At 38.8% G+C, this 24,032-nt stretch overlaps 1 protein-coding gene across 1 annotated transcript in view; it reads right to left on the bottom strand.

The window, feature by feature from the left end:
* The window catches only part of LOC127420258 (coiled-coil and C2 domain-containing protein 2A-like), a 78,675-nt gene that overhangs the window by 24,593 nt on the left and 30,050 nt on the right, over positions 1–24,032 (bottom strand). The window contains exons 14-25 of the mRNA XM_051662339.1: positions 18,178–18,387; positions 17,980–18,086; positions 17,614–17,754; positions 17,382–17,538; positions 14,705–14,949; positions 12,173–12,350; positions 11,892–12,045; positions 11,640–11,787; positions 11,078–11,216; positions 10,771–10,974; positions 9,321–9,413; positions 1,099–1,190 (exon numbers count right to left, since the gene is read on the bottom strand). Of these exons, the coding sequence (XP_051518299.1) occupies positions 1,099–1,190; positions 9,321–9,413; positions 10,771–10,974; positions 11,078–11,216; positions 11,640–11,787; positions 11,892–12,045; positions 12,173–12,350; positions 14,705–14,949; positions 17,382–17,538; positions 17,614–17,754; positions 17,980–18,086; positions 18,178–18,387 (1,868 nt within the window). The remainder of the gene's footprint in view (positions 1–1,098; positions 1,191–9,320; positions 9,414–10,770; positions 10,975–11,077; positions 11,217–11,639; positions 11,788–11,891; positions 12,046–12,172; positions 12,351–14,704; positions 14,950–17,381; positions 17,539–17,613; positions 17,755–17,979; positions 18,087–18,177; positions 18,388–24,032) is intronic.

Raw genomic sequence — 24,032 nt, 5'->3', positions numbered from 1 at the left:
GGAAGTAGCCATTAGAAGATGGGTAATTGTGGCCATGAAGGGATGAACATGGTCAGCAGCAATATTCAAAAAGACTGTGGCATTCAAGTGATGACTGATCGGTATTGACAGGCCCAAAGTGTGAAAAGAAAACATTCCCCTCACCATTACAACACCACCACCTGCCTGGACTGGTTCTGACCCTACCATCTGTATGCCTTAGCAGAAATCGAGATTCATCAGACCAGGCTACATTTTTCAAGTCTTCAACTGTCCAGTTTTGGTGAGCCTGTGCCCACTGCAGCCTTAGCTTTGTGTTCTTGGCTGACAGAAGTGGAACCTGACGTGGTTGTCTGCTGTTGTAGCTGTGATGCTATTCTGCTCACTACAATTGTACAGAGTGGTTATCTGAGTTACTGTAGCCTTTCTGTCAGCTTGTACAGGTTTAGAAGGTTCAGATTTAGTGGCTTTGCTGCATGGGGTGATGGAAAATAAACATATCTGTGTGTGTGTGATACTCTCAACACATTTGTGCTGTTGTTCTAAACACACATTATGACATAGGTACTCAACGTACAGCAGATCAAACACACTAACACTCGAGTGTCTCAACATAAACACACACACGCAGTGAGGAACCGGACTCCTCTAACACAGTTTACACTGACTAACTCTACAGAGAGTGACAGTTTATGAACACATGGATCAGAGGGGAGCAACACAGGGATAATAAAAGATGTGAAAAGAACATAAAAATCCTCTGAACGTACCCAGAACCTGCACCACTGAATATCACACATAAAAGAGAAGAAAAAAAGATAAATAAAAGATGGGAATAAAAGGAAATGCCAAACAAAGAATCACTTTATACTGATGTAGGATTAGATCAAACCTCTTGCCCTCCAATCTGTGATTCAGCCTCTCACTAACCCACTATCAAGCACTGTTAATAGCATTATTATACAATAATATAGCAAAAAATGTTAAAGAAATGAAGAAACCATGAAATCAGCCTTGAGGTCATTTATATGCTTGTGTACTCGTAGACAAAAAATCCCTTATAGCAGATATAAACATTTAAAATTTACAGAAGAATTAGATTAGAAATAGGTCATTTACCCGATGCTGGGAACTGCATCCTCTGAAACCATATCAGACAGAATAAAATTATGCTTTGCTATGAGGAAACGATTAATGACAGACTCTCGTACCTAAAAGAGAGAAACAGAGATAAAGAGTGAGAGAGAGATAATCAGATAGAGCTCTCTGATGAGGCATGATCTGCATGAGCTCTTAAATTTCCTTCATGTTTGCTATTTTAAGATAAGAGTTTGATCAGACGATCAGCAAAATCAATGAGAATATAACATACAGAAGAGGACTTTGATGGAAAATGATCAGAAAACGTGATATTTTTGTTTAAAAAACCAAAGATTCAGCTGATTCTAACAGCACAGTAGCAGTGTCTTTCAGAAAATCAGAAGGAAACCTGAAAACAGGACAAAATCCTACAAAATTCACAGTGGGTAAAGCAGTGAGTACAACCAAAACCTTACTGGATGTTTTTTCTTAAAAAAGAAACAATACATTTTACAACTTGGATGATATAACCTATCTTAAAGTTTACATTTAGCCAACTGAAAAGCTAAAATGCTAATAAACTTTCTTTTTTGTCTTTATCCTTTCTAAAAATGGCAAACAAATCCAACAGATTATCTTTAGACGACGTCCTTTTGCATTTCCATGTGGAATATACAAGGTCTGATATACAAGAGTAGAAACTCTGATTTCATCTGAGAATTTCAAGAACAAGATGTCATTATTTTAAAATAAACACTCTTAACTTGGCTAGAAGTCTCAACCGAAAAAAGCTTGATTTAACTACTGCATTTATCTGTTTGTCAAATTTCAGTGCAGAGTCTGCATAACAATGAAGCGACACTCCATGATTGTTAAACATGGATCCCAAAGGAAGCATATATTGTCATGCTTGTTAGCAGAGATGAGGACCCAAACGCAGAGTGAAAAAAACAAATACTTGTTTAATACCTGTCTCTAATTCCAGTGAGCATGGGGAGAGCGGCATATAAGCAGCCGCGTGACCAGCAGAGAGAGAGAGAGTCTGGCACAAGCAAGGCCACGGTGCTCCTGAAGCTGATGTGTTTAATCTGTTATGTTTGTGAAGCTGATGTGTCTAAGTAACTACGTGCCTGTGAAGCTGATGAGTTTGTGAAGTTGTAAAGCACTGAAGTGGCCAATTAAATGTCTTACCTGAGCCTGGAAAACCCACTTCCCTGTGTCCTCCTTCCCTTCTGCTGTGAAGTTGTGTTACAAGGACCATGACATATATAATGAAAACAAAATTGGGGCAAGAATGGATCCTTGAGGGACCCCACAGGTCAAAGTAGATTTAGATGATGAAAAACCATCAATGCAAACTGAAAAAGTTCTGTTCTCCAAATAAGATTTAAACCAATTGAGAACATGAGCTTTGATACCCACACATTGTTCAAGTCGAGAAATAAGGATACTGTGTTCTACAGTATCAAACGCAATGCTTAGATCTAAAAGCAGAAGTATCACAGGATCCCCTGAATCGACAGATAACAGGACATCATTTAAAATTTTAAAAGAGCAGACTCAGTACTGTGATGTTTCCTAAACCCAGACTGGAATGTTTCAAAAGTACTATTTATCTCTACAAAACTCTCCATTTGAAAAATAATTGGAAATGGGTCTAAAATTAGATAGGACTGTCGAATCAAGATTTGGCTTTTTAAGCAGGGGTTTAACAGTAGCATGTTTAAGGTATTCCAGGACAATCCCTGTAAGGAGACACTTATTTATTATTGCTAAGATACTTGGCCCAACAACGTCAAATACCTGAATGAAAAATGAGTGGGGATGATGTCATAAGGAGACGTAGTAGGTTTTAACTGCTTAATTATTTCTTGAAGTTAGTGAAGAGAAATTGGCTCAAATTCATTAAAAGTACAAGAAGGAGGATCAGACAGATCATAATTTGAAGGTACAAAGTGCTGTCTAATATCAACTATTTAATCCATGAAAAACATAAGAAAACTTTCACATACTGTAGTTGATGCATCAAAATGAATTGTGACAGAAGGATTAATAACATAATTTATAGTGGCAAAAAGAGTCCTAGGTCTATAGCAATGTTTTGCTATGATGTCCGAGAAATACTTAGACTTAGCAGCTTTCACTGCTTTCTGATAACTATACAACGAGTCACGTAAAATTTCAAGAGACACTTGTAACGTATCTTTTTTCCACTTCCATTGTGCTCTTCGACAAGCCTGTCTTAGTGCATGTGTGGTGTTTTTTAACCAAGGCTCAGACTTGGATTTTTGTTGTTTTACTCTCAATGGAGCTACAGAGTCTAAGATGTCAGTACAAATAGAATTAAACATCGTAAGATGTTCTTCTGCATTTAAATTATTGGAAGGGAAATCAAGAGTCTAAAGTTGATATGCCTTTTTAAATGATGCAGAAAACTCATCACTAGATGTAGAACTGAGCATGCGAGACTAGTGTGCCGGCCTATTGGTTTTTGAGATTTGATTGAAAAAAGAATGTAAACATAACAGGCTTGTGATCAAAAAAACTTAAATCACAAATTTCAAGATCACAAATAGAAAAACCATGCAGCAGAACAAGGTCTAGTATAAGACCCTGTTTATGAGAGGGTCGTTTTACCATTTGGACAAAATCAAGGGAATCAATAAGACTAAGGAACTCCCTTGCCAGGAAATTAGAATCACAACAAACATGAATATTAAAGTCCCCAATGCTCAAGAGTCTACCATATTTAAGAACAATTTCTCCTAAAAAATGTGAAAATTAATTTATAAATCTTTATTAGGCTCAGGCGGACGATACACCACTGCGATGGCTAGTGCTTGATCCTTATCCAACTGAAACAATAGTACTTCAAAACTTGAAAACATCTCAGTTGTTAAAGTCCGAAACAAAAGTTGCTTTTAAAAACGGATGCTAGCCCTCCACCCCTACCAGTTGTTCTAGGGCAGTTCAAACATTTACAATTTGAGGACACAAGTTCAGAAAAGGGATTTATATCCCCAGTGCTCAGCCAAGTCTCAGTCCCAAATAAAAACTCCAAATCATTAGAGGTGAAGAAATCATACAAAATAAACATCTTGTTTACCAGTGATCTAGCGTTAACCAGAGCCATCCTGATTCACGCTGAATCACCAACCAATGAAGTGTCTGGTGTCACGGGCAAATGGGCCAACTCTAGCGATCGCCACGAGATGAAGCTGCCACAGCCAAACTCACACTCAAGGTAATCCAGACGAGGGTGAAATAGAGGTAGGCATGCTAGACCAGATTTTATCTTAACCGCTATGCCTTCTCGCTTTCCTCTTCTTCTGCGGAGTTTCCTCCCTGGAAAATTCCACAGCAACTGGCGTAGACATGTTAGTGCAGTTGTTAAGAATTAGAGTGTGGTCCTCTCAGGTCTTTGTTTGATAGTACCTCAACAATGTTTCTTATATTGAGGAGCATTTGACAGTCATACACTAGCAAAATCAAAACATTTTTGGATTAAAAAGAAGTAAAAAAATAAACAAACAAGCCGGATAGCAGACGGCCAGCCACACACACAGGCGCCATCTTGCTTCACATGGAAAGCAGCTGTACAGCTCTGTTGGTGTCTGGGTTTGTACATCGTCAATGGAAGGCTAAGGGGAGACTCTATTGGACGATACACCTACAGCTCAGCTCTTGGTAGCAGCATGGTAGACTATGCAATAACAGATTTGGACCTTTCTTCTTTGAGAGCATTCACAGTCAAACCATTAACAGCTTTCTCATATCACAGACAAATTACCCTGTACGTCAAACAGTCTGAATCAACAACAAAAAAGCCTTTCCGGGTCCTGTTCCGGTTGCTGCCGGCATGCTGCATGAGTCTATGTTTGTTTGCAGCTTGCTTGTCTGCTTAGCATTGCTTATTCCTCTACAATCATCATTTTATCCTTTGCCATTTTACCATTTCAGCTGCGTGTATATAACCGCGCACACCCGTTTTCTTTTCTTTTTTCCACTTGTCTACACCTCGCATTTCAACTGCGTGCAACCATTTCTCATCTGTGTTTTACACGTATTATTGCATAAATCTCAAACCTCTGCTGATCAAGAACCACAACAACAGCAAACTATTGCATGAGGGATTCACATCGATCTCAAACCCTCACCGCTCAAGAACAACCATAACAACAACAAACAATTGTGGTAAGTCATGGCATCCACTCATATTATCGTTTTGTGCATTGCATGCCACATGTTTACTATAGCTTCTTCCATCAGCAGTGAGGGATTCACATGATAAATGTAAGGAATTAGTCAGGCTGACGGAGAAGGTTAATGAGTTAGAGGCATGCATCCGAACACTAGTGGAGGTCAGTGATAAAGAGAAGCCAGTAGATACTGTTTCGGATGTGGGTAGAAAAGTGAGCAACACACACATTTTTGTTCCGGCTGTAGAGTCCCCACAGCAGGGTGACGGGTGATGTCTTGGCGGCATACTTCCTCAGCAAAGTGACACCACTCTCCCGTTCCTGTTAGGGTTTACAATCGATTCTCCCCACTCAGTGATGCACCCACTGAGAATCAATTTCAAAGCACCTTTGTTATAAGAGATCACATTGTAAGGAACGTGGAAATAGAGACTCCAGCCACTATTGTTAAATGCATTTTGGGGGCTCGGGCGTCTGACATCAGATCAAATTTACAAGTGCTGGCTTACGCTAATCGTAGATTTTCTAAAATGTTTATTCATGACGGCACTAACGATGTCCAGCTTTGCCAGTCGGAGATCACTAGAGATAATGTTAAAGAGGTGTGTGAACTTGCAGAAATTATGTCAGACACTGTAATATGCTCTGGCCCCCTCCCTCTGCTAGCTGCCCGATGTGAGACATCACACAGGTCACATAAACTACAGCACATAGAGACTGTATCACCTAGATATCACATAGAGACTGTGTCTGTTCCCTGAACTACCAAACACAAACCCCTTACTAAATCATTTAGAATAATTTGATAAAGGTAAAACTTGAATTTTTTTTTTAGATAAACATCATATAAAGGTAGGGTGTGCTCTGTTTAGTTTAAATGAGTCTACTCCCCCAGAGTATTGTTATAAACATAAGCCTCATCTGAAGTGTCGAGGAGGAGGTGTTGCTACAATTTACAGTGAAGGTTTCGGTGTTACTCAGAGGACAGGATATAAGTTTAAGTCTTTTGAACTAATAATATTTAATGTGACACCATCAGATATAAATAAAAAAAATCTCTGTCATCTTTCTACAGTATATAGATCAGCTGTATTCTGATTTCCTTGGTGAATTTGCAAATTTTCTATCAGATCTAGTAGTTAATGTAGATAGAGCTTTAATTCTTGGTGACTTCAACATTCACATAGATAATGAAAATGACACATTGGATTAGCGTTCATCGATATTCTCAACTCTCTTGGAGTCAGATAAAATGTGACAGGACCAACTCATCACCATAATTATACGCTAGATTTAATTCTGTCATATAGAGTTGATGTTAATACTATAGAAATTCTGCCGCAGAGCGATGACATCTCAGATCATTACCTCATCTCTTGTTTGATGCGATCAGCTAATGTCACTCAATCTACACCACGCTATCATTCAGGTAGAACTATTCTTTTGACCACTAAAGATAGCTTCACTAATAATCTTCCAGATTTGTCTCATATACTCAGTAAGCCAAAAAGTACAGATGTAATAACAGAAAATATAAATACAGTCTTCTCTAGCACTCATAATTGTGCTGCCATCCTTTGATTAAAGAAAATTAAAGAAAAAAGCCCCACACCATTGTACAAAAATCACACATGCTCTCAAGAGAGCAGCTCTGAAAATGGAGCGCAAGTGGAAGAATACAAAATGAGAGGTATTTTGCTGTGCATGGAAGGATAGTGTCTGTAGCTACAGACAGGCACTAAAAGCTGCCAAGTCAGCATATTTTAGCAAACTAATAGAAAATAACCACAACAATAGTAATAACTTCATGAATTTCTTTACTGATAAAATTGAAATCATCAGAAATTAAATTGGAATTATGCAACTGTCTGTCACAGTACCTCAGAAAACAGTGTCTCATAATTTTCCTCATGAGCAACTTCAATCATTCGCTGTCATAGGTCATGAAGAGCTAACAAAACTTATCGAAACTCATCAAAAGCCACAACATGTATGTTGGATCCAATACCAACTAAGCTCTTAAAAGAGGTATTCCTGTAATCGCAAAACCTCTTCTTAATATTATGAACTCCTCGCTATCCTTAGGACATGTCCCAAGAAACTTTAAAATGGCAGTTATCAAACCGCTTATTAAGAAGCCACAGCTTGATCCTGGAGAATTTACTAATTATAGACCGATTTCAAATCTCCCATTTATGTCAACAATACTATAAAAGGTAGTGTCCTCCCAACTATGTTCATTTCTACAGAGAAATAGTATAATTGAACAATTTCAGTCAGGATTCTGGCCCCATCACAGTACAGAGACTGCACTTATCAGAGTTACAAATGACTTGCTCTTATCTTCTGATTGTGGCTGCATTTCATTTCTAATGCTTTTAGATCTTAGTACTGCCTTCGACACCATAGATCATGACATTCTCTTGAATAGGCTAGAGAATTTTGTTGCCGTTTGTGGACTTGCATTAGCATGGTTTAGGTTCTATTTAGCAGACTGCTACCACTTTGTCTGTGTAAACGAGGAATTTCACAATTCTCCAAATTAGCAGAGTGTATCAATGAAATCAAAGATTGGATGGCCAGAAATTTCCTTCAACTCAATTCCAACCAAACAGAGGTACTAATTATTGGACCAAAAGTTACTACACATGCTCTCAGTTGCTGATGCTGAAAAACTAATTCATGCATTCATGACCTCAAGATTAGATTATTGTAATGCATTACTGGGAGGATGTCCAGCAAGTTCAATAAATAAACTTCAACTGGTTCAAAATGCAGCAGCCAGAGTGCTGACTAGAACCAAGAAATATGATCCTATTAGCCCCATTTTATTGTCGTTCCATTGGCTACCTGTCACAATGTACAAAGCTTTGAATGGTCTAGCTCCACAGTACTTAAGTGACCTTCTACCACGCTATATTCCATCACTTTAATTATGATTGCAAAAATGGCCTGTAAATAGTTCCTAGAACATCAAAATCCACAAAAGGGATTTTGGCTATTTGACTCCTAAACTATGGAACAATGTTCGGGACACAGACACATTCACTCAGTTTAAGTCTTGACTAAAGACTCATCTATTCATTCAGGCATACACATAATTTATCTATCAACTCACAATTAGGCTGCATTAGTTAGGTCTGCCGGAACCAGAAACATTTATCATAATCTATAACTCTGCAATAAATTGAATGGCATCTACACTAATACTGTTTTATGAATTTTGTAAAATAATCACTTATGTCCAAAGAAAAGCTCAAAATAATGGACACAGAGCAGAACTAGGCCAGTACCCTCTCTTTTTGAACATTCAAAAAAAAGAGCCATAAAATTCTGGAAGCACCTAAAACCAAGTGACCACAACACATACCATTATAAAGCCCTAAAGTACCAAGAGCTGAGCTTAATGAAGACTCCCCTCAGCCAGCTTGTTCTGATCTCTGGAGATCAGCCAGTCTCAGGACAACCGCACACTCACAAACATTCGGCCTAACCAAATTATACACACACCAAAAAAAGGAAAAATACATCACCCATTGTAGCAGCAATAAAAATTGGAATGTTATTTGGGACTAAATCGAGAGTACACCTTGGCAAACTATCTGACCACGGTGACTGACAGAAAGTCAAGAAAAGCACTGACGATGTACAGACTCAGTGAACACAGTCTGGATATAGAGACGGGCCGCTGCAGACAGACATGGCTGCCCGCAAGGACAGGATGTGCTCCCAATGCAACCTGGGAGCGATTGAGACAGAGCTGCACTTCCTCACAGAATGACCAAAATACCAATCGATTAGAAATAAATACTACACGAAATTAACAATATGTCCAGATTTCAATGTATGTAACCTGCCACAAAAAATGTGTTTTATTCTATGTGAAAAAGAAGAATGTATTTGTAGCATCCTGTGGTAACCTGAGGAACAACCAGAATGGATGGATGGATGGATGGATGGATGGATGGATGGATTGGATGGATGGATAAAACGAGATAAAATGAGCATACAATGAGAACATTCAATCAATTTCATAACAGAGATATTAACATGGTCACTCACTCTCTGAAGATATTTGGACACAAGGGCTCGATGTGCATCAATGTGCTCTTTTGTATCCACGATCTCTCCCTCCTTTAACCTCGTCTCATAATCCTTAAACACATGGACACATAGAACACACGGACACAAAGACCCTCAGTTTATTTAATTCATTTCATACACGCTCAGTTATCTGCAAGGATTGCAATGCACACACACACACAAAAAAAAACTCATAATGAGTATCTTTATGTACTAACTGTCATATCAACAACCATCCAGTAATTACTCTGTGAAGTCTCACAAGCCAAGTACTTATAACACAGTAACGGTTCTTGGTTCATTTAAACGGACATGACGAAATCAATTACTTGCGGTTTCAGTAAGGTTTTCATTCACTATAAAGAACCGGCTGATAAGAGTCATTCGTTTCTAGCAGTAGCATCATATGTTTCACACTGCTGATACAAATGAACTGGCTCATTAGAGTCATTCGTTCGGGAATCGGGTTACACTGGTCACACTGCATGTTTTGCACAACTGATTCAAAAGAACCGGCTCATAAGAGTCATTCGTTTGGAAATCAGACTACAATTGTCATGCTATTTGTTTTGCGCTGTAGATTCAAAAGAAACGGCTGATAAGAGTCATTCTAGCAGTAGCATCATATGTTTCACACTGCTGATACAAATGAACTGGCTCATTAGAGTCATTCGTCTGGGAATTGGACTACACTGGTCACACTGCATGTTTTGCACAACTGATTCAAAAGAATCGGCTCATAAGAGTCATTTGTTTGGGAATTGGACCGGTGTAGTACACTGATAGTGCTGTATTTTTCACACTGCTGATTCAAAAGAACAACCTCATAAGAGTAATTTGTTTGGGAATCAGACTACACTGGTAGTGCTGCATGTTTCGCAAGTAGTGCTGCATGTTTCGCACAACTGATTCAATGAACCAGCTCATAAGAGTCATTCGCTCAGGAATGGTAACCGGACTACACTGGTCATGATGTATGTTTAGTGCTGCTGATTCAGTAGCGGTGTTGCACAGCTGTTGAATGCTAGTGCAGGAAACATTGTCAAGAGTATTTTAGCACAGTGTCCTATCCACAAGAATACACGTTCAAGGGCCGATAACGGAAATGATTCGGTTCCTTTTTTTTAGGGTTAAAAACAATTGAATCCACAGATTCTAATCTTTCAAGTTTGGCAATAGTAGTTGTTTTCTTCTTTGTTACCATCTGCATGGACTCCAGTGATTGCTGCTAGCCCTGATTACTGTACTAATATTCTGCCAAAAACTGAAATAAAGACAAACTGAATTCCTCTCTGAGTAAAATCAAAGGCAGAGATGATCTCATTTGACAAAAGAATTGCGAAATTTATAAACACTAGTCTCAAAGGAAATTTCAGCATGCACAGTCTGTTATAATGCTGACTGCATATCTAACTATGAGTGATCTCACCTGAAACACTTTTTCGGATATCTCCTGCTCCATGGACGGGATGCATTTAAAGTGACGGAACTCTGCCACCTCCTGACTCCTCAGCATTAGCAGACGGAAACGGCGGGAACGCTGCAGCTCCTCATCAGACAGGAAATTAAACTCCTCTTGAAGCTGCTCCAGACGGAAATACTCAGGAACCGCCACCTCTCCACCACCCACCACCTCCAGAGACAGAAGAGAGAGGTATTAAGGCCAAAAGACACTAAGACGTATAATATGTCACATGTTTGGTTAAGAACGCTAAAGAGAATTCAAGAATATGTACTGAGAGGAGTTGCATGATGGAAGCATTGTTGGGGTCATTGGGGTCGAGGCGAGACTCAGACGCCCACTTCCCCAATTTCTTCATGTCGATCAGACCAGACACCCCAATACATGCTATAGCATCCATTTGTCTGAGACCACTGAAGAGAGAACACATCACATCACATCATCTGTAATAAGGCTGTTGTACACGGCACATGGTAACTGTGACAATCTTTGTGCAATTGTCGTGCACAAATGCTAGCGGCAACAACGCACAAAATAAACGATCATATTTTGGTGGCTGCCACGTGTCATTGACTAAACAGAGGAGATTTTATTGACAGCCAATTAAACGGCATTTAGCGTTTAGCTTATCAAAGAACAACGTGACGTGCTTCGGAATAACATACTACTTACTATACATACTACTCGTATTATTTCAGCAGTATAAAGATATGGCAGATTCACAATGGTATCAGACATTGCAGTTCTATTGATGACATCATATTTACCATTTTGATGCCACTAAAAAGCTAAAATGTGATTAAAAAATGTGATTAGCAGTGAGCTGGATCTCTGACCTGTACATGCCCCCCGTAGGCTGACTGGTCGGGGGAGCGAGGGGGACGTCATCTTTCCCTACAGCCCAGGACACGCAGCAGGAGAGCTTTCCTGATGTCAGTAGAGTCTGCATGTTAGTGCCGTCAGCTTCAAAAGAGAACGGCACACCTACCACAGAAACAAGACACAAACATCCCCTTTATGCAATGCTGCCCAAAACAATATATAGAAATGCAGCCTGTGTGTGTGTATCTGTGTATGAATGTGTTTACCACTGCCAACTCCCTCATGGTTGAACGTAACTCGCTGGTTGCTGCTAAACTCTATCTCCTCCGACAGCGCGCTGCCTGTCAGGACAGATGATTCTGGAACCGGGACACACACCTCAGCCAGTTGGGAGGAAGAGGAGCCGATGCTTTCAAATACCTGTGAGAAAACATGCAGAACATCCAAAATAAAATACAGAAATAGTTAAATAAGGCCTATAAACGAATCTACTACCTGTGGTCAACACTAGCAACACAATCAATGGTGCACACACATGACACCATACCTGCAGTTTGATGCTCTCAGGCCAGTTGACTATCTTCAGGTTAAAGATCTGACCAAAGTGAACTCTGAAATCCATGTTGAGGGTTCGACTGTCTGTTCTGGAAACTTCTTTTTCATTGTACAGCACCTTGATGAAGAGCGCACATTTGGCCACATCCTCTCTACGAGCAAATTCACCACTAGACAAGACAAAAACAAATAAAATCGAGATATTTGCATTTTTTGAGAATATGTTATGGGTGGTTATGCGATTGCTAGGGTGTTCTCGGTGTTTGCTAGGTCAAAACTGACCCACCCCCAAGTATCTACAATATTCTGTCCTCATGGATTTGGATGTTGGAAAGCAGTGGCTTCCTTCGTGGTGTCCTGCCATGGACATCATGCCTGTTTAATGTTTCCGTATAGCAGACTCATGAACAGAGATGTTAACCAGTTCAATGATTCCTTCAAGTCTTTAGCTGTCACTCTAGGGTTCTTTTTTACCACATTGCACATTCTGTGGTGTGCCCTTTGAGTCATCTTGCCTGGACGGCCACTTCTAGGGAGAGTAGCCACAGTACTAAATCATCTCCATTTATAGACAATTTGTCTTTCTGTGGACAGATGAATATCTAAGCTCTTCGATATAACTTTGTAAACCTTTCCAGCTTTATGTAAAGCAACAATTATTGATCGTGTCTTCTAAGATCTCTTTTTTGCGTGGCATGGTCATCGTCAGCAGATGCTTCTTGTGAATAGCAAACTCAAAATGTGCTTTTTATAAGTAAAAGTAGCTGTAACCCACACCTCCAATATTGTTTCATTAATTGGATGCCAGGTTTGCAAACTCTTGACTCTAATTACCTTTTGTTGACATCATTAGCCTAGGTGTTCACATACTTTTTCCAACCTACACTGTGAATGTTTGAATGATGTGTACAAAAACAATACAATAACTTGTATTTTATTAGTAAAAACAGTTTGTGTTTATTCATTATTGTAAATTAGATGAAGATCAAACCAGATTTTAAGACAACTTTATACATAAATACAGGTAATTCCAAAGGGTTCACAAACTTTTTCTTGCCATTGTATGTTTCTCTGGTTTCTCCTTCAATGTAATTCCATAGGATATTTTGCTCATTTTATCATCAGCTAGGTGAAAATCGTATGTCTGATCGGTTAGGAAAGTAAAAGCACACTTCTCCTCAATAAGTCACACAATTTGAGGAATCATTTGTCTGTAGCACAGATGGTGCGGGATGAGTTTCACACCTAGGTTTAATAGTGATGTTTGCTTTAGAAAACACCACTACACATTTAAAGGAATATTCAGTGTTTAATACAAGTTAAAGTGATAGTTCACCCAAAAATGAAAATTCTCTCATCATTTACTCACCCTCATGCCATCCCAGATGTGTATGACTTTCTTTCTTCTGCTTAACACAATGAAGATATTTAGAAGAATATTTCAGCTCTGTAGGTCCATACAATGCAAGTGAATTGTGGCCAGAACTTTGAAGCTCCAAAAAGCATATAAAGGCAGCATAAAAGTACTCCACATGACTCCAGTGGTTTAATCAGATGCGATATTATTGGTGTGGCTTAGAAACTTTTATTATAAATGTCCACTTTGCATTTTATTTTTTATTTTATTTTTTATAAAAATAATATGCTGTGTGCATATCGCCACCTGCTGGGCAGGGAGAAAAATTTAGAGTAAAAAAGGACTTAATTTATTTTACTTTACCTATCATATGTCTTCTGAAGATATTAATTTTACCACTGGAGTCTTAAGGATTACTTTTATGCTGCCTTTATGTGCTTTTTGGAGCTTCAAATTTCTGGTCACCATTAACTTGTATTGTATGGACCTACAGAGCTGAAATATTCTTCTAAAAATCTTTGTTTGTGTTCAGCAGCAGAAAGAAAGTCACACATCTGGGATGGCATGAGGGTGAGTCGATGAGAGAAATTTCATTTTTGGGTGAACTATCCCTTTAAGCTTAATCAATAGCATTTGCATACCTTAATATATTACATAAATTAATTCTGTTATAACACGATTGAGCTGTAAAGTTGTTTAAATCTTTGTTTTAAGGTTTACAGCATTACATCATCACGGCAACAAAGACTTTGCACAGAGAAGGTTAGCAAGCAATTTTATCACACTAAAATCATGTTAGTACACATATTGTTTACGTCTTTTTGAAGCAGTTGTTTTAAGTTTCTCACTGTAACCAAGACTTTTGCTTTTTTTTAAAGAAGAGGAGGGATGAGTCAAAATTGATTTTTTGTGGTAATCAACATTATGCATCAAATGCTATCGACTGAACTTAACTTGTATTGAACCCAAAATATTAATGTAACTTTTTTTAAACTTTTGAGTAGATATGCTATGTGTTACTGTAAGTAAAATCACTGTGAATCAGATCCTTTCACTCCAAGATGTAGCTTTAAAACAGCACTAAATTACTTCTACCTGAACTTTAGTCTACCTGAACTTAATTGAAGGTCTGAGCTATGTGTATCAGTGTGAGAGAGTTTTTTTTACCGTGGACACTGTTCACTGGGGGTGACAGGCCCTGAGACAGTAAGTTCTGGAATCAGAACTGGTTCCCCTGGTTTCCTACGGATCCTCGCAGCTTTCTCCCACACTTGCTCCTCAAGGACAGTCGTGTCTGGTTTCTCTGGAGGGTCGGGCTTTTCTGGCTCCTCACCGAGCTTGTCCTCGCTATCCTCATCCTCATCTTCCTCTTCCTGTTGTCTTTTCTTTTTCTGTTTTTTCTTCAAGGCTTTCTAAAAGAATCAGAGACATGTTAAAGTCTACTATCTGTCTATCTGATTTTCATGCTGGAAAGCTTAAACTAGTTTTGTTGGTCTTAACTGGCCTCCAAGTTGGTTTCCACTGGTCAGGCAGGTCAAATTTGATGGGCTTAAAGGGGTTTTGGGCATTTGTATGCTAATCATCCAACAAGCCAGGCTGGGAGAACATCCAAATACCAGCAAGCCACATTAGGCTGGGTTCGGCTGGTCTTTTGATCAGGGTTCAAACCATAGAATAAAACTTTACATAAATAGTTTTCGAGACAGCTGTCATAACACTTCTAAAGAGGCAATCATAGTGACGATACTGAGAGTTGCCGATTTGTGGCGCCACGAGTGACAGAAACCATTAGCATTAGAACAAAGTTCAACTTACGTAAAGCTCCGAACATCATTGGTAGTGCAGAAAGTACAGTTGCAAGAAAAAGCTGAGGAACCTTTTGGAATTAGTTTTCTGCCACACGTATAGACAAATACAGTGTGCTTAAAGGAATAGTTCACCCAAAAATAACAATTGTCCCATTACTGACTTACCCTGATGCCATTCCAGATGTGTATGACTGTCTTTCTTCAGCAGAACATAAATGAAGATTTTTGGAAGAAGGTAGAGCTCTGTCAGGTCCTTATAATAGTACACGGGTGCCAGCACTTTGACAGTCCAAAAGTCATATTTAGGCAGCATAAATGTAATCCACACGACTCCAGTCGATCAGTGAATGTCTCTTGAAGCAAATCGATACGTTTATGTAAAAAATAAATGGATAATTAAACATTATTAACTTGTAAAAAGCGCTTCCTGCCAACAGCTGACACGAAGCGTGACGTAAGCGCATCGGCAATTTCACATGAGAATTCGGAAGCGGTGGTTATTTACAACAGAAGAACGAACATCCCACGAGAGGTCAGCCATTTCAAACAGCAACAGAGCCATGGATGAAAGTGCCAATTTAAAGTTAAATTTTTTTTAATTATCAACATGTTTCTTACATAAACCTATTGATTCACTTCAGAATACATTAACTGATCGGCTGGAGTCGTATGGATTACTTTTATGCTGCCTAAATATGACTTTTGGACCGTCAAAGAGCTGGCACCTGTGTGCTTCAATTATAACCCTAACCCTGATATTATCCTGTAGGATATCTTGACAAACTTGTAAATAAATTTTTCTCTCGTGGTCCTGAACCCGAAGCAGCAAAGCAGCCCCAAATAATGATCCCTCCACAGTACTTCACCGTTGGGATGATGTTTTCATGTTGGCATGCGGTGCTCTTTTTACGCCACACGTAGTGCTGCATGTTCTTCCCAAACAATTCAACCTTAGTTTCATCAGTCCACAAAACGTTTCCCAGTAGTGCTGTAGTGTCAAGGTGGTCTTTGGCAAACTTCAGATGCGCAGCAATGTTTTTGTTGGAAAGTAACAGCTTCCTTCGTGCCTGTTTAATGTTTCCGTATATTAGACTCATGAACAGAGATGTTAACCAGTTCCAATGATTCCTTCAAGCCTTTAACTGTCACTGTAGGGTTCTTTTTTTTTTACCTCATTGAGCATTCTGCGGTGTGCCCTCTGAGTCATCTTGGCTGGACGGCCACTTCTAGGGAGAGTAACCACAGTACTAAATCATCTTCATTTATAGACAATTTGTCTTTCTGTGGACAGTTGAATATCTAAGCTCTTCGTGATTACTTTGTAACCCTTTCCAGCTTTATGCAAAGCAACAATTCTTGATCGTAGGTCTTCTGAAAAACTATAAATCTCCACTTTCCCTTTCACATTCTTCTTATTCTACTGGGCAGTGAGGAGAATGTAAAGTAAAAATGAACTTAAATATTGATCTTTTTCTCACCCACACCTATCATATCGCTTCTGAAGATATAGATTTAACCACAGGAGTCTTATGGATTACTTTTACGCTGCATTTATGTGCTTTTTGAAACTTTAAAAATGTTGTATGGACCTGCAGAGTTGAGATATTCTTCTAAAAATCTTCACTTGTGTTCAGTAGAAGAAAAAAAGTCATCAGGGTGAATAAATGGAGTATTTTCCGTTTTGGGTGAACTATCCCTTTAATTCTTCTGGGAAGGCTTTCCACTAGATGTTGTGGGGATCTGCAAGAGTTTTTGTGCTGGATTTTCTGTGCCTTTTTTTTAATCAACACTTCATCAACATGCAGCAATATACTGACATAGCAATCATGAAGACATGACCCTCCCCTCAAAATCCTAATACAAATGAGCACAGGAGACGCATTTAAAATGCATGTTACTAACAGGTGTAAAAAGCATTCTGTCTCAACTAACTACTTGTGATCGAATCATCCAAGGCGGATCGTAAAACCAGGTGTAAACAAGACCACTTATCTACAAACAGCAAACTCATCATTCGATTTTTATGCCTGCAATACCTGTCTTCTCTTCCAGGACTTCCATTCCTCGTGTAGCCTTTTGTATTCACTCATCTTCCTCTGGTAGTCTTCTTCTGTCTCTGCCTGCAGTTCTGAGACCTCCACCATGATCTCATTCTCAAACTCCTGCTCGTCCTGCTCTCTCTCCACCATCTCCCTGCAGAGGGACAGATGCTCGTCTAATTAAATGAAGCCCAAATACTCACACAAACATATATGAATGAAGCCGTACCGTCTGATGAAGAGTTTGTAAGGTGTGTTGGCAAATCTTTGGAAGTCTCTCAGGGTTTTGAGATCTTTCCAGACTCTGATGATGTTTTTGAGGAGAACTCTGTCCTTCTCCTGCTCCACATCACGCAGCTGACGAGTGTGTCTGACAATACAGGAACAAGACATCAGTTTAAATGTAATGGACCTTTGGTTCTGTAATACTGAAATCTAAATACTAAATACTGATCTACAATCACATCTGTCATCTGTACATGACCTTATCCCAAACCAGCAACCACAAATATTTCATAATATTTAGTCCTAAAAAACTAAAACATACCAAAACATCTCAATGGAGGTTATATGTATTTGAGTCATAACTGCTTACCTCACTTCCTGTTTGTACTCGGCTATCCTTTGCTGGGTCACCTGACTCAGAGCTTCTCCTTTGTGCAGCTCCAACATATTACGAATCGTGTTCCTCAAGCCGTTGAGCTACACAAACAAATGTTCAGAATGAGTTTCAAGAACAGTAAGTTGAGAAAAAAAAAAAAAACTTGGTTTTGAGGTCACTCCTCAGTGTTACCTTTTCAGTCAGGAGTCGTGTGAGGTTCTTGTGTTGTCTGGTCAGGTGCTGGTCATACAGCTGGGCAAGACGGGCTCCCAGCACATGCTCACGACTGAATAGAGGGTGATGGGAGAAGATAAGACCGGAGACATCTACGTCCAGCTGGTAGTCTGCCTGAGGATCCCCCATCCCAGCTATATAGAGGTTCACCTGCTTAGACTTCAGTGCCTGAGACACAGCAGATATTAACAGAAACACCATATGTTGTTAATACAATGCAATTACTGGAACAAACGGTACAAAATTATCTTAAAATTCTTGAAAATGACATTTTTGCCCTTTTTCAACAAGGTGAAAGGTGCCGTACTTTCACAAAATGTTATTTGAAACCAAATATTAAATGAACCATTGTATTTTGTATTAATTTTATTTAAGTTTGGCAATTTTTGTAACTCTGTTACTAAGATATGGGATATGTCTACATATTAAAATAAATAAATACGACAGAATGGGTTGAAAATGTAGCCTATATTAAGTTATCACTCAGTAGGGACAAAATAATTTGGGAAAAAGAAATATAATAAAGAATAATAAAGAAAAGCAGCTAATAAGTGCCCAACATAGATGGGAACTCCTTCAATACTGTTTAAAAAGCATCCCAGGGTGATACCTCAAGAATTTGGTTGAGAAAATGTCAAGAGTACATTTCTGCAAATTCTAGGCAATGGGTGAGTACTTTGAAGATGCTAAAATATAACACAGTTTTGATTTATTTTGGATTTTTTTAGTCACAACATAATTCCCATAGTTCCATTTATGTTATTCCATAGTTTTGATGGCTTTACTATTATTCTAAAATGTGAAGGAAAAAAATCATAATAAAGAATGAGTGTTTCAAAACTTTTGACTGGTAGTATATATACTGTATCTATACACTGCCTGGCCAAAAAAAAAAAAAGTTGCATACTCAAATATTTCGTTGGACCGCCTTTAGCTTTGATAATGGTGCGCATTCGTTGTGGCATTGTTTCGACAACCTTATGCAACGACACAACATTTATTTCCATCCAGAGTTGCATTCATTTTTGGCCGAGATCTTGTATTGATGACGAGAGAATCAAACCACTCTGTAAAGTCTTCTCCAGCACATCCCAAAGACTTTCAATGGGGTAAAGGTCAGGACTCTGTGTTGGCCAATTCATGTGTGAAAATGATTCCTCATGCTCCCTGAACCACTCTTTCACAATTTGAGCCAGATGAATCTTGGCGTTGGTGTCCTGGAATCTGCCCGTGCCGTCAGGGAAGAAAAAACCCATTGATGGGATAACCTGGTCATTCAGTACATTCAGGTAGTCAGCTGATGTAATTTTATTGCCGCATAACGTTGCTGAGTCAAGTCCTGACCAATTGAAGCAACCCCAGATCATAACACTGCCTCCAGAGACTTGTACAATGGGCACTATGCATGGCGGTGCATCGCTTCATGCACTGCCCTTCTTACACTGACGCTCCCATCGCTTTGGAATAGGATAAATCTGGACTCATCTGACCACCTTAATCCAATTCCAGTGATTTCAGCAATCTCCTTAGTTGTTTTCTTTGCTTGATGCAGGCTAATAATTCGTCCCTTCTAAAACACAGTAACATCTTTTCCACGACCACGGGATACGTCTTCCGACATGGTTGTATAAGAAATGAGAAGCAACACACTGCATCAGTTAGGGTTAAAAGATTTGTTGCCAGCTGAAACATATTATCTACATTAGCTCTCGTACAACACCTGCTTTTCCTTCCTCTTCTTTATCTGCCTGCATCCATGACTTGAAGCACTGGTTGGCAGCAATCTATCTAAAGTTTAATGCTGAGAAGACAGAATTATTACTGATTGGTTCAAAATCTCACATCTTGAGACAGGATTTCCACACTATGGACCTGGATGGTGTCCAAATTAAGCCGTCTAAAACTGTGCGTAACCTTGGCATGATTTTTGATCCCACACTGCTGTTTGATGTCCATGTTAGTAATGTTGTTAAGACACTTTTTTCTGTCTACCTATTGAATACCGCATACAATTCAAGACACTCATTGTCACCTACAAGCCCCTTCATACGGAAGCCCTGAACCGCACTGTGAAAAAAAAAAAAACATTCACTAGGTGAATTTTTTTTTTTAGGTGTCTGTGCCTTCCTGAGCCTATGTTCTACTATTTTGTTTTTCTCTCAAATGTTTTTTTCTCTCTAAAAAGAAAAAAACAAAATTCTCTTTTTTTTGGCAAATTTTAATTCAGGAAAGAAATATACTGTATATAATGTTTGAGAGTTTACAAATATGCGAGATCCCACAATTAAATGAATATTCCTCAGGTTACTATGTTTCATATGGCATTCCTTGTGAAGTGTGACAACGGGAGTTCTTTCTGGTTTTTTGATGACATTAACCACCGGGAATATCGATGCTGCTATTGAAATTGTGCTTTTTTAATTTGTTGGCCCATGTAAACATGTGCTACATAGACGTCTTTGACCATTACGACACCTCTCGCTCTGTATTCAATACTGTGTTTAAAGGGATGACTCGTGTTAGAGTTGCCCAAATCAATGAACTCTTTGGAGCGACGCGTCAGCTTCATCCATGGCACCGTGTCGAGTTAAAGGAAGATGCAGGGCTGCTTGAGGAAATGGTACATGCTTCGTGTTCAATCATCGTCTGGCTGTCTGGTTGACCTTGGTTTGTTAAATGAGGGAAGCACTGAGAATTCTGCATCTCTTAAATATTGCAATATAGGCAATGCCAGTCCTTTTGTTGTGATATGTGTACAACTGGTAATGTTAATCTTGTTGTAAGTAATGTTATCATTTCTTTCATGTTTAACAAAAGTAAAGTCGTGCAGACTTATTTACATTGGAACTTCATCACAATCGAAGCTCGACAATATGAAATACAGGTGAAAATCCAAAGCCTGCATAGAGTTGGCAAAGCAAATGGTTAGATCTTAATAATCGTATAATAATGTGGGTTGCTTTTGGATATATGCTACCAGGATGGTGTGCCCATTAAAACACTTCCAGCTCACATTCTCATTTTCCATATTGTGTTCCAGCAGCATGTGGTCAAACATCCCATAAAAGAAGCTGTTGATTTAAAACACAACAACTCCAAAAGCCACCTCACGAAAAGTCAGGGGAGGAAAATCACCATCAGCAAAGACGCAGCAGTCACAGGAATATAGAAGCAGAGATTTAATTACTAATAATCTACAGGTGGTGAGACAAGTGGATGGCGAAAACTTATTATGTCATCGCCTAGGTGAAAATTCTCAACACAAATAATCGAATACAAACTTGAAATGTCCAGAAGAGCAGGTTTATTGGCACATTTGAAAAATATCTCAGAGATCTGCATGGCAAAATCATAAGAATAAAGGAATGCACACACATAATGCTTCCAGAGCTTTGTGACGGGTATAGTATATTTTTATATATCAAACATAGAAAAAGTGCTTATATAGAATGGTTTGAGCATTATTTTAATCCAGGAAAATAAGGATGAGACTGTAAGGTCTTCGTGACTTTGCTGAGAGAAACCTAGGCACTCAGCCATGACAGAAAAGTACTAGGGAGAGAGTACTCTTCAAAGCACTGAATGGCACAGACAATAGTTGAAGATTACCACAGCCAATAGTCAAAGTTATTGTATACTTTCATAATAAATTATGAAATAAGGTTATTTTTAAAAATAGACTAACTGCCAGAATTCCACCATTAAATATAAGTCAGAGAGTCTGTGAAATAATAGTGGTGAACAAGGAGAATGGAGAAGCACGCTTATTGGTTAAGATTACAGGAGGGGTGTGCTTATGAGGTAATATGTGATAACAGAAGTGTATAAACAAGTAAGCTTTGAATGAGAGGATCAGACGATACAGCTGGCATCTCGGCTTTGTTGTTTTGCTCAATAAAGTCTAACCTTTGACACCTGGAACTCCTGACTTCGAGAGTTTTCTTACAGAAAGGGAGAAGAGTCCTCAATATTCCGCAACACAATTTTGGTGCTCAACGTGGGGCTCGAAAAGGGGCCAAGAGAGCACCGCTGCAGGTTTGCTGACACAGACTATACAAAATCACTGGCGCCAAAACATTTAGGTAAGCGATTTTGCTTAAAAGGTGTTTTGTGTAGTCTGTTGTAAGTTTGACCTGGGCAGTGATAACTCAAAGAGCCTCACCAGTCCCGAACTCAACTGAATGATTAATTGGATAAAATAGAGAACTGGGTTCCAGGTTTCAAAAACTGTGCATGCAAATGTAAATAAGTGTTGTAAATAAGTTGAAGTGTGCAAAATCCTAGGGATACCGCATTCCTAGGGAGGAATGGGCAGCATTGGTAGGTCTCCCAAGAAGGGGGTGTTGAAATCCTGTGGATACCGCTCTTAGTGGTGACCTCAGTGAGGAGAGGGGACGCGCTCTGAACAGACGCGTTCTGAGTGGGAATCCTTGAACTTGCTGGGAAACAGCGAGCTCACAATTTGTGGATGGCGTTGTTTCTCAAAACACCATTAAGAGGTCTGAATGGGCAGGTTAAAATCCTATGATACTGCACCTTTAGGAAAAGGTGGTCTGCTTGGGTAGGTCATGCAAGAGGCGTGTTCACGCGTGTACCCAAGAAGAGTTTTGTGTTGTTCGTCTTGTCTGTTTTGTGTTATTTGTGGAATTGATGTATATGTGTTGACGGTGTTGAGTTGTTTGTGGAATTGACTGCATTGCTTTTGTATGACAGCTGTGTTGACTGTGCTGTGTTTATGCTGGCTGCGCTGTGATATGCTGTATGTGTGTGAAATTAAACTGTGAATGGGTGGTTGGTTGGGTGTGCTGTTATAAGCTCATGTGATTGTTTTTCCTGCATTCATTTATGAACGCTGTGGTATGAAGAAACAAGTGCGTTAAATTCTGTATTTGAGAATTGTGAAATGAATGATGAAAAAGTTAGAAAAGTCATCCCAAGAACTAAAAACGTTCTGAGATATTGGTTTATTGATTATTTGGACATCATCCAAATTGAAGTCATTGTGATCCAGATAGAGAGACACAATCATTAATAAAGAAACAAAATTAAAAATAAGTATGTGTTTCTCTCTTCCACAGTGGGAGTAAATGAGTACAGGATTGAGAGTGTATGACTGCGAGAAGGAGAGCGAAAGGGAGGGGGCCAAAGTCATAGTTGTGCTTTAGAATTATATTGTATTTTTGAGAGCTCTGTGTTTATAAAGGCCTTGTGTTTGTAAAAAGTGTGAAAGTTTCTGTGTTTGTGAGAATGTTTGTATCTGTGTCTGAAAGTGTGTGTGAAGTGACTGTAAAGTGTGATTGTTTGTAAAAGTGTGAATGAAAGCAAAAAGTTAACTCTTAGCTGGCTGAACAAGATTCAGCCTTGGGCTGTTCTTTTCATGCCATGAAGGAAGCGTAATGTAAGATTAAGTAAACTGAGAAAGAGCAAGTGGTATATCTGTGCTTAAAGTTAAAGTTCGTATCACATTATCTGGACAAACAATAAAGTTTTGAGTCCAGTGTATTACTTTAAACTAAAGTCAACTAAATAATTGGATTTTAAACAAAAGTTGTATTGAAGATAAGTGTAGTTACATTACAATAAGGTATAATTATGGCAAACACTCCAGTGGAAATACTAATAACTAGAAATCCACTGTGTAAAGAATTTATTGATAAAATCTCAAAGAAATGGAAAAGAGAAAAAAAAAAAAAAAAAGGTAGAACTGACTAATAAGAAAAAATATTTCCAAAACTAAATTCTATTTTGTAATTTGAGTATGAGAAGCAAACCTTGTGTCTGTTTTACATTCTGTCTGGTCCAGTTTATGAGAG

The sequence above is a fragment of the Myxocyprinus asiaticus genome, chromosome 29 (genome assembly GCF_019703515.2).
Source record: "Myxocyprinus asiaticus isolate MX2 ecotype Aquarium Trade chromosome 29, UBuf_Myxa_2, whole genome shotgun sequence".
NCBI lineage: Eukaryota > Metazoa > Chordata > Actinopteri > Cypriniformes > Catostomidae > Myxocyprinus > Myxocyprinus asiaticus.
Note: the sequence above shows the minus strand (reverse complement) of the source record. Positions and strands in the feature narration are given on the sequence as shown.